Consider the following 16478-nt stretch of genomic DNA (forward strand, 5'->3'; position numbering starts at 1 on the left):
TCATTTTCTTATTCTACTACTTCTATGAGTTGGTAAACAACCTGAAAGGGTGCAGTGTGTTGTTTGAACAGGTAAAAAAATTATGGAATGTCTGCACACGAGTATAATTCATTGGCTGATCCCTCCTGATGACCTAAATGGAAGTACGTGATCCTTCCTTAACCCATAGGATGTCCCACTCAGTTGACTACTTCAAAATGGTGAACGTCCTCAATGGTGCTGCCCATGCTTAAACAAGCTTTGGGGCACTAGAGTCCTCTATCTCTAAGGGTGAGAGTTAGATCACCTAGCTGATTGGCTGCTTCACCTTTGACTGGGAAAGTTCAAGAGGGGTCAAGTGCCTTGTTGCAAACAGGATGCCTGTATTGACACTGGAAGTCTATGGGTATCTGCTAGCATAGAAAAGCATGCTAGCAGATACATAGACTTCCAGTCATTGAGCTAACGCTAGTTAGCATTGGCTCGCAAATATTTTTATAGGGAATTGTCAGAGGCGGTCTCATATTGTTACATCACCAACATTTTGAGAATAAAGGTGCTAACATGGCGTCCATTCAAAAACCTGGCCAAACCCTTAATATACTGCATGGCTCTGCTTCTCCCTGCTCATAACCTGACAACACATGGCGCTGGAATAGAACTGAATGAAACAATCGGAAACAGTTTACTCCTATATGGTTCCAGATACAGTTACTGTATATTGTACTTCCTGAATAATCTTGTTAGTGATGATGCAAATATTTAATCTGTTTTCATCTCAATCATCTTGTTGGCTTAGTTCTTCCTTCCCTGTGGTCCCAATACAAATCAAATAAAATTTTATTGGTCACATACACATATTTAGCAGATGTTATTGCGGGTGTAGTGAAATGCTTGCATTCCTAGCTCCAACAGTGCAGTAGTATTTAAAAAAAATTCACAACAATACACACAAATCTAAAGGTAAAATAATGTAATTCAGAAATGTATTAATATTAGATTGAGCAATGTCAGAGTGGCTTTGACTAAAATATAGTAGAATAGAATACAGTATATACATACGAGATGAGTAAAGCAGTAGGTAAACATTATTTAAACATTATTAAACGAACTAGTGTTCCATTATTAAAGTGGCCAGTGATTCCAAGTCTATGTATATAGGGCAGCAGCCTCTAAGGTGCAGGGTTGCATAACCGGATGGAAGCCGGCTAGTGATGGCTATTTAACAGTCTGATGGCCTTGGGATAGAAGCTGTTTTTCAGTCTCTCGGACCCAGCTTTGATGCACCTGTACTGACCTCGCCTTCTGGATGATAGCGGAGTGAACAGGCCGTGGCTCGGGTGGTTGATGTCATTGATGTATACGCCGAGGAACTTGAAGCTTTCCACTTCCTCCACTGAGCTTCCCGTCGATGTGGTTAGGGGCGTGTTCCATTTGCTATTTCCTGTTTTGTTGACTTTGAGTGAGAGGTTATTTTCCTGCCACCACTCTCACAGGGCCCTCACCTCCTCCCTGTAGGGTGTCGCGTCTTTTGTTGGTAATCAGACCTACTACTGTTGTGCCATCAGCAAACTTGATTGAGTTGGAAGCGTGCGTGGCCACCAAGTCATTGGTGAACATGGAGCACAGGAAAAGGCTGAGCAAGCACCCTTGTGGGGCTTCTGTGTTGAGGATCAGCGAAGTGGAGGTGATGTTCCTACCTCCACCACTTGGGGGCGCCCTGTCAGGTAGTGCAGGACCCAGTTGCACAGGGCGGGGTCGAGACCCAGGATCACAAGTTTAATGATGAGTTTGGAGAGTACTATGGTGTTGAATGCTGGGCTGTAGTCAAGGAACAGCAGTACCGGAGTGCCAAGTCTTGGACAAAAAGGCTTCTCAACAGTTTTTACCCCCAAGCCATAAGACTCCTGAACATCTAACCAAATGGTTACCCGGACTACTTGCATTGTGTGCCTCCCCCCAACCCCTCTTTTACACTGCTGCTACTCTCTGTTTATCTTATATGCATAGTCACTTTAACTACACATTCATGTACATACTACCTCAATAAGCCTGACTAACAGGTGTCTGTATATAGCCTTGCTACTCTTTTTCAAATGTCTTTTTACTGTTGTTTTATTTCTTTTACTTACACACACACACACACACACACACACACACACCTTTTTTTCCGCACCATTGGTTAGAGCCTGTAAGTAAGCATTTCACTGTAAGGTCTACATCTGTTGTATTTGGCGTACGTGACAAATAAACTTTGATTTGATTTGATTTCGTCCAGATGGGATAGTGCAGTGTGCAGTGTGATGGCGATTGCATCGTCTGTGGACCTAGCAAATTGAAGTGGGCCTAGGGTGACAGGGAGGGTGGAGGTGATATGATCCTTGATTAGTCTCTCAAAGCACTTCATGATGACAGAAGTGAGTGCTATGTGGCAATAGTCATTTAGTTCAGTTAGCTTAGCTTTCTTGGGAACAGAAACAATGGTGGCCATCTTGAAAATTGTGAGGACAACAGACTCGGATAGACAGCGATTGATTTAAATACAGTTGAAGTCGGAGGTTTACATACACCTTAGCCAAATTGCTGGGATAATTACTTGTATCATGCACAAAATAGATTTCCTAACCGACTTGCCAAAACTATAGTTTGTTAAAATTAACAAGAAATTTGTGGAGTGGTTTTAATGACTCCAACCTAAGTGTATGTAAACTTCCGTCTTCAACTGTATGTCTGTAAACACACCAGCCGTCTGGTCTGCGCATGATTTGAGGACGTGGCTAGGGAAGCCATCTGGGTCAGCGAGGGTTAACATGTTTAAATCTTTAACTCACGTCAGCCACGGAGAGGGGGGGGGGGGGTGCAGTCCTTGTTAGCGGCTGCGACCGTGACACTGTATTATCCTCAAAATGGGCAAAGAAGGTGTTTAGTTTGTCTGGAAGCGTAACGTTGGTGTCCGTGACGTGGCTGGATTTATTTGTGTAGTCTGTGGTTTCCTGTAGACCCTGCCACATACGTCTTGTGTCTAAAACATAGAATTGCGACTCTACCTTGTCCCTGTAATGGCATTTTGCTTGCCTTGCGGAGGGAATAGCTACACTGTTTATATTCAGACATATTCCCAGACCTCTTTCAATGGTCAAATGCGGTGGATCGTGCTTTAAATTCTGCACGAATGCCACCATCCATCCACGGTTTCTGGTTAGGGTAGGTTCGCTATGAAACAGTCAGAAAGATTCACCCTCTCTTAATAGATAGTGAGAAAGTTCTAAAAAGAAAAGCTGACTTAGCTAACGTGGCCTGCCTGCTCAGTGTGCTTGCTAGCTACTACTATCTAGCTTAATTGACAAACACAGAGACGGAACATAGCTAGCTATCTAGCTAGTGATTTTGAGCACTGTTAAACAGCCTATAGCAGCTTGTGCTTTACTTACGATAGTTTGACAGCTTGTTGATGAAGTTGTAGACATGTTCTCAGAAATCAGTCCTGAGCGCAGTCTGCAGCAGCTGACTAGACGATACTGTCTGCAGTGCACTGACTTGTTTTCATGTATGTTTTGTAACATGAGAAATACTGCACCCAACACCTTATTTAGAGGTCAAATTGTGTGACTAAGACTTCCTCTGCAAAAACTCCTAAATTAATTACAGATTTCTTGATTTATCTTAGATATTGACTATTTTTTTAGGAAGTGATAGTGTCTATGTTGTGCTATCGTGACTCAAGAGGGACAAACAGTAACTGACAGGGTACGATAAAGCGAACATAACACAGCCACATGGGAACCACACCCCCAAGACACAAATCTTGTTTTTCTTAATGAGCAGCAGAAAAACACATGCGGATTTGGTGCTTTCAGACCCCCTTTAAAGGTGGAATCCTTTGCGATGGAACTGCCATGTCTGTTTGTAATATTACAACAGGAAAGACATTACTTCACACCATTTTATTCCTGCGGACATCAATGCACATCATTGCAGGCGTGAAAGACAAGCAAAGGATATACTTATTACTTCGCTGGATGCTCATTTCCTCTAAACAAAACTGATAACAAATCTCGGGCGGCAAGTGAATTGAATGTTCATTGTTCATTTCTCTACCATAAGCCGCCTTCTACGTTGTTTGTATTGCCAGTTGGCAATACGTCCAACTGGCCTCAAAACCACAGACCACATGTATGGTGTCATGTAGGCAAGCAATTTGCTGATGTCAACTTTGTGAACAGAATGAGTAACGATGGCGGTGGGGTTATGGTAAGGGAAGGCATAACCTATGGACAATGAACACAATAGCATTTTATCGATGGCAATTTGAAAGCACAAAAATACAGTGATGAGGTACTGAGGCCTATTGTGAGGCCCATTTCTTTTTAAGGTATCCGTGACCAACACATGCATATCTGTATTCCCAGTCATGTGAAATCCATAGGTAGGGCCTAATTAATGTATTTCAATTGACTGATTTCCTCACTGTAACTCAGTAAATCAATGAAATTGTTGCATGTTTTTATTTTATTTGATATTTTAATTTATTTGCAAATTATGGTGGAAATGAAGTATTTGGTCACCTACAAACAAGCAAGATTTCTGGCTCTCACAGACCTGTAAGAGGCTCCTCTGTCCTCCACTCGTTACCTGTATTAATGGCACCTGTTTGAACTTGTTATCAGTATAAAGGCACATGTCCATAACTGCAAACAGTCACACTCCAAATTCCACTATGGCCAAGACCAAAGAGCTGTCAAAGGACACCAGAAACGAAATTGTAGACCTGCACCAGGCTGGGAAAACAATCTGCAATAGGTAAGCAGCTTGGTTTGAAGAAATCAACTGTGGGAGCAATTATTAGGAAATGGAAGACATACAAGACCACTGATAATCTCCCTCGATCTGGAGCTCCACGCAAGATCTCACCCCGTGGGGTCAAAATGATCACATGAGCGGTGAGCAAAAATCCCAGAACTACACGGGGGGACCTAGTGAATGACCTGCAGAGAGCTGGGACCAAAGTAACAAAGCCTACCATCAGTAACACACTCAAATCCTGCAGTGCCAGACGTGTCCCCCTGCTTAAGCCAGTACATGTCCAGGACCGTCTGAAGTTTGCTAGAGAGCATTTGGATGATCCAGAAGAAGATTGGGAGAATGTCATATGGTCAGATGAAACTAAAATATAACTTTTTGGTAAAAACTAAACTTGTCGTGTTTGGAGGACAAAGAATGCTGAGTTGCATCCAAAGAACACCATACCTACTGTGAAGCATGGGGGTGGAAACATCATGCTTTGGGGCTGTTTTTCTGCAAAGGGACCAGGACGACTGATCCGTGTAAAGGCAAGAATGAATGGGACCATGTATCGTGAGATTTTGAGTGAAAACCTCTTTCCATCAGCAAGGGCATTGAAGATGAAACGTGGCTGGGTCTTTCAGCATGACAATGATCCCAAACAAACCGCCCGGGCAACGAAGGAGTGGCTTCGTAAGAAGCATTTCAAGGTCCTGGAGTGGCCTAGCCAGTCTCTAGATCTCAACCCTATAGAAAATCTTTGGAGGGAGGTGAAAGTCCGTGTTGCCCATTAACAGCCCCAAAACATCACTGCTCTAGAGGAGATCTGCATGGAGGAATGGGCCAAAATACCAGCAACAGTGTGTGAAAACCTTGTGAAGACTTACAGAAAATGTTTGACCTCTGTCATTGCCAACAAAGGGTATATAACAAAGTATTGAGATAAACTTTTGTTATTGACCAAATACTTATTTTCCACCATAATTTGCAAATAAATTCATAAAAAAATCCTACAATGTGATTTTCTGGATTATTTTTTTCATTTTGTCTGTCATAGTTGAAGTGTACCTATGATGAAAATTACAGGCCTCTCTCATCTTTTTAAGTGGGAGAACTTGCACAATTGGTGGCTGACTAAATACTTTTTTGCCCCACTGTACATGTAATTCACCACTCTTCCCCACTTGCTTCAAGATGGCCAGCAATGTTCCTGTACCAAAGCAAGCCAAGGTAACTGCACTAAATGGCTCAATCAAGCTAGTCATCTTGACTACTTTCTTATGTCATTTTTGCTGGCACCAAAACATAAAAGAGTGTTGATAGGGGACAGAATGCGGTCGGACCATCAAATAATTGGTATGCACATTATTCTTACAGAATTTCAGAGGGCGAGAATATTGGATATATTTGCCTTTCCCGAGTCTGTTGAAGCGATGGGACAAGACTGTAACTACCAATTGGATATCACGAAAAAGGGGTAAAAAAAAGAAGATAAAATTATGTTCAGCACAGTAGAAAAATATATGGCAGCTAGAAATCTAAACTGGATGGTCTTCAGAGATAGATGGGAGGGGTTGAGTAGCTCAAGGCTGGGACTAAAAACCAACAAAAGATAACTAATGTAAAATATACTGTCAGTGAAATGTATGTAGTATGTTTAAGTATTATTTTCCATTAGTTTACTCCAATTATGGGAGGGGTGCTTCAGTTAGGGGAAAATAATAACATAAAAATATAAAGATATGGGGGATTGCAGACAATTACATTGACAGAAGCCAATCTATCTGCAATATTAAAGCTGATGTTTAAAAAAAAATATATATTATAAAAAATAAACCACTGCACTAAATTACTATCGCCCCATAGCAATCACATCTGTCATTATTGTCAGTGCTTTGAAAGGCTAATCAAGGGCCATTACCTCCACCATACCTGACACCCAAGAGGAACATCTATAATACTATTCATCGATGACAGCTCAGCTTTTAACACCATAGTGCGCTAAGCTCAGGCTCTTGGGTCTGAACTCCTCCCTGTGCAACTGGTTCCTAGAATTCCTGACGGGCCGACCCCAGGTGGTGAGGGTAGGCAACAACACCTCCGCCACACTGATCCTCCACACAGGGGGCCCCCCATGTGTGTGTGCTCAGCCACCTCCTATACTCCCAGTTCACACACAACTCTAACTCAATCATCAAGTTTGCTGACGACACAACAGTGGTAGGCCTGATTACCAACAACAACGAGACATCCAACAGGGAGGAGGTTAGAGCCCTCTGGAGTGGTGCCAGAAAAATAACCTCTCCCTCAATGTCAACAAAACAAAGAAGCTTATCTTGGACTACAGTAGACAGAAGAGGGAGGATGCCACCATCCTCATTGACGGGGCCGCAATGGATAGGGTCAAAACCGCAATGGATAAGGTCAATAGCTTCAAGTTCCTCATGGTGCACATCACTGAGCACCTAAGACCCTCACAAACTGAACCATTGAGAGCATTCTGTCTAGCTGCATCACTGCCTGGTATGGCAACTGCTCCGCCCTCAACCGCTTAGCTCTCCAGAGGGCGGTGCGGACAGCCCAACACATCACAGGGGCCACGCTGCCTGACCTCCAGGACATTTACCACACTCGGTGTCAAAGGAAGTCTAAGAAGATCATCAAGGACCTCAGTCACATCGACACACACACGCACAGCCAACGCTGCTGTATCATGTTATAGAGACATTGAACCAACCACTGGTCACTTCCCGTTTTAACTGTGTATTTCAATACTGTATCCTCAACATAGCTTATTCGAATATTTCTACATCTGCACATTGTATTTTAGTTACACTGATTATTCGCACCACATATTTATTTATTTTCTTGATTCTTGACATAGTTCACTATATATTGTGTTTACTGCTGTACATTCTTAGTTGATCTGGTGTAAATTCCCCCGGTGTACATACTGTAGGTAAAGATTCCATTTTGATACTACTACATTGCTATTTGGGTTGTTAATTGGATTCGTCCTTCCATTCTTTTTTGTATTTTTCTTTACAATGTTTTTTTTTTTACATTGTAATTGCTTGAGATTTGACTACATTGCTAGGAGTTAGCAACATAAGCATTTCGCTGCACAGCTATTACACCTGCTAAACTGTGTACGTGACCAACACACTTTTATTTGATTTACTCCCCAACACTGATGGTTAGCTACTAACTTGATCACAGGTGTATGTATGATGATGTTTTGTATTGACTAAGGTCTTATTGTACATTTCTAGATACACTTATACAAACATATCTATAGGAAGTAGAACATTGCATTGCATTTCATGTTGCATGAAAGATCAGTGTGTCCATCCACTAGACGATGACTACAGAGAAAACTTGAGTAAATATGGATGGAACACAACTCCACTGGACAGAAGCTGAACATTGAGGTTGCTTAACACTCAGTCCCTGGTCCATTCAACTCCACTGGACACAGAGGCTGAACATCGAGGTTGCTTAACACTCAGTCCCTGGTCCATTCAACTCCACTGGACAGAAGCTGAACATCTCGAGGTTGCTTAACACTCAATCCCTGGTTCATTCTACTCCACTGGACACAGAGGCTGAACATCTCGAGGTTGCTTAACTCTCAGTCCCTGGTCCATTCAACTCCACTGGACACAGAGGCTGAACATCTCAAGGTTGCTTAACACTCAGTCCCTGGTCCATTCAACTCCACTGGACACAGAGGCTGAACATCTCGAGGTTGCTTAACTCTCAGTCCCTGGTCCATTCAACTCCACTGGACACAGAGGCTGAACATCTCAAGGTTGCTTAACACTCAGTCCCTGGTCCATTCAACTCCACTGGACACAGAGGCTGAACATCTCGAGGTTGCTTAACTCTCAGTCCCTGGTCCATTCAACTCCACTGGACTCAGAGGCTGAACATCTCGAGGTTGCTTAACTCTCAGTCCCATGTCCATTCAACTCCACTGGACACAGAGGCTGAACATCTCGAGGTTGCTTAGCTGCTGTATTGTCTTTAATTCTGCTGTCAAATACTCCAGTGCAAGGATGTCCTTCATTTCCTTACAGGCTGCTCCAATAAAAAACAACTATTGAGATTATGTGTATAGTAACTACAGAGGTGGGTTGGTGTCGGTTTTCCAGTTGGTTTTGGTTGGCTTGGTAACTATGGAGGTTGGCTTGGTGTATGATGAGCTGATTGGTTTTGGTTATCCGGTTGGTTTAACTTGGCTTAGCAACTAGGTGGTTTGATGTCGGTTATGCGGTTGGTTTTGGTTGGCATAGTAACTATTGAGGTGATGTGGTTGGTTTTGTGTCTGTTATCCAGTTCGTTTAGGTTGGTTTCAAAACTACGGTGGTGATTGTTGAGCTGATTGGATTTGCATGCTAGGCCAGGGATAGAGACGATATGCAGGCATGCAGCAGGTCAACTCGTAACACGACGAGTCAAGATGATAGATCACTTACAGCCCACCTCGAGGATGGCTCTAACAGTCCGTGTGAGTTCTTTAGCCTCTGCAGCTAGCGTAGCCGTCGTCCACTGGGACTTCTTCCCCACGCGGGCTCCCAGGGGTTGAGAGGAAGCGCCGGGCTTCATGTCACCAGAGCTGCAGAGAAACAGACAGGTATAGAGTTAACCTTTCAAGCTTACAGCACTTTTACACTGTTTTTCACCATGGCTGTCTTCATTAATCTAGCAAGAGAAAACTCTATGGATATTGGCTTTCACCTGGAATTTTCGATTTATGTCTGACATAAAATAAGGATGAGATAATAAGGATATGGATAGGCTAGATAGGATGAAGTCAGAAGTGATGCAGGAAAATACTGTACTCTTCCTTAGGGATGTTATTGTAAAGAGTAGATGACATAGGCTGTACTACAGTTGGTCAGGAATATGGTGGCATGATGGCAGGTCATGACACATGTCATAGCTAATATTTCATAACAGAGTATAGACTTGTCTCAAGTTAAGCAGTTGGTTACAACTGTGAGCGTTGTGGAGACCAAACAAAACTAGCAGAGTTGTGCACCTACTCTCCTTATTTGACCTAGATATTTTGTGTGTATGTATTGATGTGGAGGCTACGTGTGCCTTTTTTAAATTGATGTAGTTCTGTTCCTGAGCTGTTCTTGTCTACTAATGTATTATGTCATGTTTCATGTTTTGTGTGGAAGAGAAGCTGCTGCTTTTGCAACAGCTAATGTGGATCCTAATAAAATACCCCCCCCAAAAAAAAAAAGAATACCATAGTCTGAATTCAATTCAATAGTGTTGCTAGAAAATACCGCAATATTGCCGACCTTGCCACCTAAATTGATGGAAATGATGTTGCTGTAAAAATGGTTATTGCCACACTTAATGGGGGATATCAATATTAGAGAACGAGAAAGTAATTGTCTGACAGTGACTGATTAAGTAATTATATTATGACAATGAGCAATGGATATAATTATCTTTGTTTACCATTACCGAGGTGTAAACAAGAACATGTCAACCTACATTTCATCTGTTACAACTACTGCCCTACAAACGACTAGGAACACCTGCAGTTCTAGGAAGAAAACATATTGTCAAAAGTGTTTATCTAACAAATGGTCTGGTTACCTCAGACAGAAGGTTACTTTAAAGTCCAATGCAGCCATTTCTGAATCGCCGAGCTGACTAGGTGAAAAATCTATTGAGCAAGACATTTAACTCTAATTGCTCCTGTAAGATAAGAGAGTCTGTTAAATGACTAAAATAGTCTGAGTAGGGAAGGGTAAACTGGCTGTTGTTGGCAGAGAGGTTTGGAAATCTCCTTTCTTATTGGTCTATTAACTCATTTGAGATGAGTATGTAAACAAAGTGGCATAGTTAAAGTGGCTAGTGATACATGTATTAAATAAGGATGCAGTCGATGATATAGAGTACAGTATATATGTATGCATATGAGATGAATAATGTAGGGTAAGTAACATTATATAAGGTAGCATTGTTTAAAGTGGTTGGTGATATATTTACATAATTTCCCATCAATTCCCATTATTAAAGTGGCTGGAGTTGAGTCAGTGTCAGTGTCAGATTGACAATAGAACGCTGGGTAGGGGGTAGCACAGGGGGTCTATGTAAAAAGGGTTTCAAACTGACACAGACTAATGCATGTTACTCACTGACACAGACTAATGCATGTTACGTAGTCAGACTTACAAAACAGGACATTGTCTAGGTCTTCAGAGGGCCAGAACTAATCATCACCCCACGGTGTTTGCTAAAAACTGCACAAACTGCAGCTCAATACCCAAGTGGAAAGTAAATATATTTAAATATACACATCATACTTGAATATATTTAAGTATATAGAATTATGTCCATAATATATATATACACTTTAGTATATTTAAAATAATCTAAATTGGAAAACATTTTAATACATTTAATGTCAACTTTAATAGTGTTTTATTAGCATTTAAGTATATTAAAATATGCCCATTAGAGCATTAAGGGCGGCACCTCACTTGCGATTGGTCAATAAAAAATGTATAATTAATGGTTTATGTTTTAAATGTTCATAAAAGTGTGGTAAATGTGTAGATTTTTCTGTTTCAAAAATATATTGTTTAAAACAAGCTGTTCAGTTACTTACTACTCTGCCACTAAGTGACTGTCAGCAGTGGCAGCTCCGCCTCCGTGGGTGAACAGGCCATACGAACATTGCTTGGATTGTGTTGCCAGCTGTTTGCTATGAGGGTGAATAGTCCAAATGAAATCACAGGAATTGAGGAACTCCTCAGCATGTTGCATCGAAGGACAGAGCGATACAGTAGCTAGAACCTTTATCTTGGATCTGGTAGGGATTTTTTGGGATTGTTTCCCACTGTTAGGGTCCTGTGTGGCTCAGGTGGTAGAGCATGGCACTTACAACACCAGGGTTGTGGGTTGGATTCCCACAGGGGACCAGGATCAAAAAGTATGAAAATGTATGCACTCTGGATAAGTGTCTGCTAAATGACTAAAATGTTGTTTATCAGGTTCTACTGTAAGTGACATAGCGACATGTGTCGACTACAACAGCATACAACCAGGTGTTTTACAAAGCATGATCAAATGAATGAGCCAGCTACAGTAATATTGAGAAATAGTTAGGTCGATTTTCTTGGGTCAAATAAACCACTTATCTACCTTTGATAAGCAGCTAGCTATTGCTAGCTATTGCTAGCTAGTTAACACCCATGTCAATATCCGCAGCATTGGTATGTTTGTTGCGTTCTCCCAGGTTCACTCGTTCGTTCATGATTTTGGCTGCAGGTTTTAAATAGTATCATCTAATCCAGTGGTTCCCAAACGTTTTATTGTCCCCTACCCCTTCAAACATTCAACCTCCACATGCATACCCCCTCTAGCACCAGGGTCAGCGCACTCTCAAATGTTGTTTTTTGCCATCATTGTAAGCCTGCCACCTGCCACACACACACTATACGATACATTTATTAAACAAAATAATGAGTGTGAGTTTGTCACAAACCGGCTCGTGGGAAGTGACAAAGAGCTGTTATAGGACCAGTGTACAAATAATAATAATCAATCATTTGTCTTTTTTTAACCATCTTACATATAAAACCTAATAACTCACCACAGGTTAATGAGAAGGGTGTGCTTGAAAGGATGCATATAACTCAACTGCAATGTTGTTCAACTGCAATAACTGCAATGTTGGGTTGTATTGGAGAGAGTCTGTCTTAAATCATTTTCCACACACAGTCTGGGCCTGTATTTAGTTTTCATGCTAGTGAGGGCTGAGAATCCACTCTCGCATAGGTACGTGGCTGCAAATGGCATCAGTATCTTAACAGCGCAATTTGCCAAAGCAGGATCCTCTGAGCGCAGCCCTATCCGTAAATCTGTCAATGGCTTCTGATTAAATTCAATTTTCACAGAACCACATGTGGCAATTTTGATGGACTGGAGGCAGGGCATGAAGGGATAACGAATCCAGTTGTTTATGTCATCCGTTTCGGGAGAGTACCTATGTATTGCGCACCCAACTCACTCAGGTGCTTCGCTATATCACATTTGACATTTTCCATAACCTTGAGTTAATTTGCCCACAAAAAAAAATCATACAATGATGGAAAGACCTGTGTGTTGTCCTTGTTAATGCGGACAGAGAAGAGCTACAACTTTTTAATCATAGCCTAAATTTTGTCCCGCTCATTGAATATAGTCACGGAGAGTTCCTGTAATCCTAGATTCAGATCATTCAGGTAAGAAAAAACATCACCCAGATAAGCCATTCGTGTGAGAAACTCGTCATCATGCAAGCGGTCAAACAAGTGAAAATTATGGTCAGTAAAGAAAACTTTAAGCTCGTCTCTCAATTTAAAAAAAACGTGTGTCTATACTTTGCCCCTTGATAACCAGCGCACTTCTGTATGTTGTAAAAGCGTGACATGGTCGCTGCCCATATCATTGCAGAGTGCAGTGTCCAAAACGTATTTCAAGCTGTCAGGCATTCCCTTGGCAGCAAGAGACTCTCAGTGGATGCTGCAGTGTACCCAATTGGCGTAGTGAGCAACTGCTTGCACACACGTTACCACTCCACCATGTCTCCCTGTCATGGCTTTTGCACCATCAGTACAGATACCAACATGAGCAGCAGCTACGTTTGGCTACATACAGACCGTTAGTGGAATTCCTGCGAAAGAGTAACGGTTAATGTGATTGGATGTTAATTATTTGACTAGGCTACCTGTATTTGACATTGTGTTGTTATTTCGCTGAACCCAAGACGGTTTCATTTTATTTTTGGCAGTGAAATTAGGCTACTCAGGCAAGGAAAAAAACCTCACCCAAATGTATAGCCCCGTTAGAAAATATATATATATATATTTTCCATACATAGGGCCATGTCATGTCAGGGTGAGCCTGCAGGAAGGGTACCACATGAGGGAGGAGGATGTCTTTTTTTATACATATATTTAATTAAAAATGTGAATCACATTTTTATTTGGCGGAACCCCGACGGCATTGCGCATACCCCAGTTTGGGAATACCTGATCTAATCTGTTCAAAACAGCAGCAGCATGTGCAGCAGTGGTCATTCGGTTATTGAGATGCAAAAGTGAAATAGGTGTAATTATGCTGCTGTTCAAAGGCACAGATTGCTTTACATTTCTTCTCAAATAAACTTCTGGTAGTTCAAAAACTTGTCTTCTTCAACTCAGGAAAAAAATAAACATCCTCTCACTGTCAACTGCGTTTATTTTCAGCAAACTTAACATGTGTAAATATTTGTATGAACATAAGATTCAACAACTGAGACAAACTGAACAAGTTCCACAGACATGTGACTAACAGAAATGAAATAATGTGTCCCTGAACAAAGGGGGGGGGGGATCAAAATCAAGTAACCGTCAGTATCTGGTGTGGCCACCAGCTGCATTAAGTGCCTCTCCTCCTCATGGACTGCACCAGATTTGCCAGTTATTGCTGTGAGATGTTACCCCACTCTTCCACCACGGCACCTGCAAGTTCCCGGACATTTCTGGGGGGGAATGGCCCTAGCCCTAGCCCTCACCCTCCGAACCAACAGGTCCCAGACCTGCTCAATGGGATTGAGATCCGGGCTCTTCGCTGGCCATGACAGAACACTGACATTCCTGTTTTGCAGGAAATCACGCACAGAATGAGCAGTAAGGCTGGTGGCATTGTCATGCTGGAGGGTCATGTCTGGGTGAGCTTGCAGGAAGAGTACCACATGAGGGAGGAGGATGTCTTCCCAATAACGCACATCTTTGAGATTGCCTGCAATGACAACAAGCTCAGTCTGATGATGCTGTGACACACCGCCCCAGACCATGACGGACCCTCCACCTCCAAATTGATCCCGCTTCAGAGTACAGGCTTCGGTGTAACGCTCATTCCTTCGACGATAAACGCGAATCCGACCATCACCCCTGGTGAGACAAAACAGCGACTCGTCATTGAAGACCACTTTTTGCCAGTCCTGACTGGTCCAGCGACGGTGGGTTTGTGCCCATAGGCAATGTTGTTGCCGGTGATGTCTGGTCAGGACCTGCCTTACAACAGGCTTACAAGCCGTCAGTCCAGCCTCTCTCAGCCTATTGCGGACAGTCTGAGCACTGATGGAGAGATTGTGCATTCCTAAAGTAACTCGGGCAGTTGTTGTTGCCATCCTGTACCTGCCCCGCAGGTGTGATGTTCGGATGTACCGATCCTGTGCAGGTGTTGTTACATGTAGTCTGCCACTGCGAGGATGATCAGCTGTCTGTCTTGTCTCCCTGTAGCGCTGTCTCAGGCGTCTCACAGTACAGACATTGCAATTTATTGCCCTGGCCACATCTGCAGTCCTCATGCCTCCTCTCGATACCCCTAAACACTGAGGAACATTGGGTGGAAACCATGTGCTTTTGTGGTACCGCCGTTGTGATACCCGGACCACACCATTGACCGAGCCACTTGGGAGCACTGTTGCCACAGTAAATTTTACTTTTTTATTTTTTTTATTTCACCTTTATTTAACCAGGTAGGCTAGTTGAGAACAAGTTCTCATTTGCAACTGCGACCTGGCCAAGATAAAGCATAGCAGTGTGAACAGACAACACAGAGTTACACATGGAATAAACAATTAACAAGTCAATAACACAGTAGAAAAAAAATGGGCAGTCTATATACAATGTGTGCAAAAGGCATGAGTAGGCGAATAATACAATTTTGCAGATTAACACTGGGGTGATAAATGATCAGATGGTCATGTACAGGTAGAGATATTGGTGTGCAAAAGAGCAGAAAAGTAAATAAAAATTTAAAAAAAAACAGTATAAAAACAGTATGGGAATGAGGTAGGTGAAAATGGGTGGGCTATTTACCAATAGACTATGTACAGCTGCAGCGATCGGTTAGCTGCTCGGATAGCTGATGTTTGAAGTTGGTGAGGGAGATAAAAGTCTCCAACTTCAGCGATTTTTGCAGTTCGTTCCAGTCACAGGCAGCAGAGTACTGGAACGAAAGGCGGCCAAATGAGGTGTTGGCTTTAGGGATGATCAGTGAGATACACCTGCTGGAGCGTGTGCTACGGATGGGTGTTGCCATCGTGACCAGTGAACTGAGATAAGGCGGAGCTTTACCTAGCATGGACTTGTAGATGACCTGGAGCCAGTGGGTCTGGCGACGAATATGTAGCGAGGGCCAGCCGACTAGAGCATACAAGTCGCAGTGGTGGGTGGTATAAGGTGCTTTGGTGACAAAACGGATGGCACTATGATAGACTGCATCCAGTTTGCTGAGTAGAGTGTTGGAAGCCATTTTGTAGATGACATCGCCGAAGTCGAGGATCGGTAGGATAGTCAGTTTTACTAGGGTAAGCTTGGCGGCGTGAGTGAAGGAGGCTTTGTTGCGGAATAGAAAGCCGACTCTTGATTTGATTTTCGATTGGAGATGTTTGATGTGAGTCTGGAAGGAGAGTTTGCAGTCTAGCCAGACACCTAGGTACTTATAGATGTCCACATATTCAAGGTCGGAACCATCCAGGGTGGTGATGCTAGTCGGGCATGCGGGTGCAGGCAGCGATCGGTTGAAAAGCATGCATTTGGTTTTACTCGCGTTTAAGAGCAGTTGGAGGCCACGGAAGGAGTGCTGTATGGCATTGAAGCTCGTTTGGAGGTTAGATAGCACAGTGTCCAATGACGGGCCGAAAGTATATAGAA

General features: G+C 42.6%; 1 protein-coding gene across 1 annotated transcript in view; it reads right to left on the reverse strand.

The window, feature by feature from the left end:
* Positions 1 to 7250: 7250 nt before the first annotated feature.
* The window catches only part of LOC115112992 (syntaxin-binding protein 4), a 50934-nt gene continuing 41706 nt past the window's right edge, over positions 7251 to 16478 (reverse strand). The window contains exon 20 of the mRNA XM_065012699.1: positions 7251 to 9379. Within this exon, the coding sequence (XP_064868771.1) occupies positions 9232 to 9379 (148 nt within the window). The 3' untranslated portion in view covers positions 7251 to 9231. The remainder of the gene's footprint in view (positions 9380 to 16478) is intronic.

The sequence above is a fragment of the Oncorhynchus nerka genome, linkage group LG28 (genome assembly GCF_034236695.1).
Source record: "Oncorhynchus nerka isolate Pitt River linkage group LG28, Oner_Uvic_2.0, whole genome shotgun sequence".
Taxonomy (NCBI): domain Eukaryota; kingdom Metazoa; phylum Chordata; class Actinopteri; order Salmoniformes; family Salmonidae; genus Oncorhynchus; species Oncorhynchus nerka.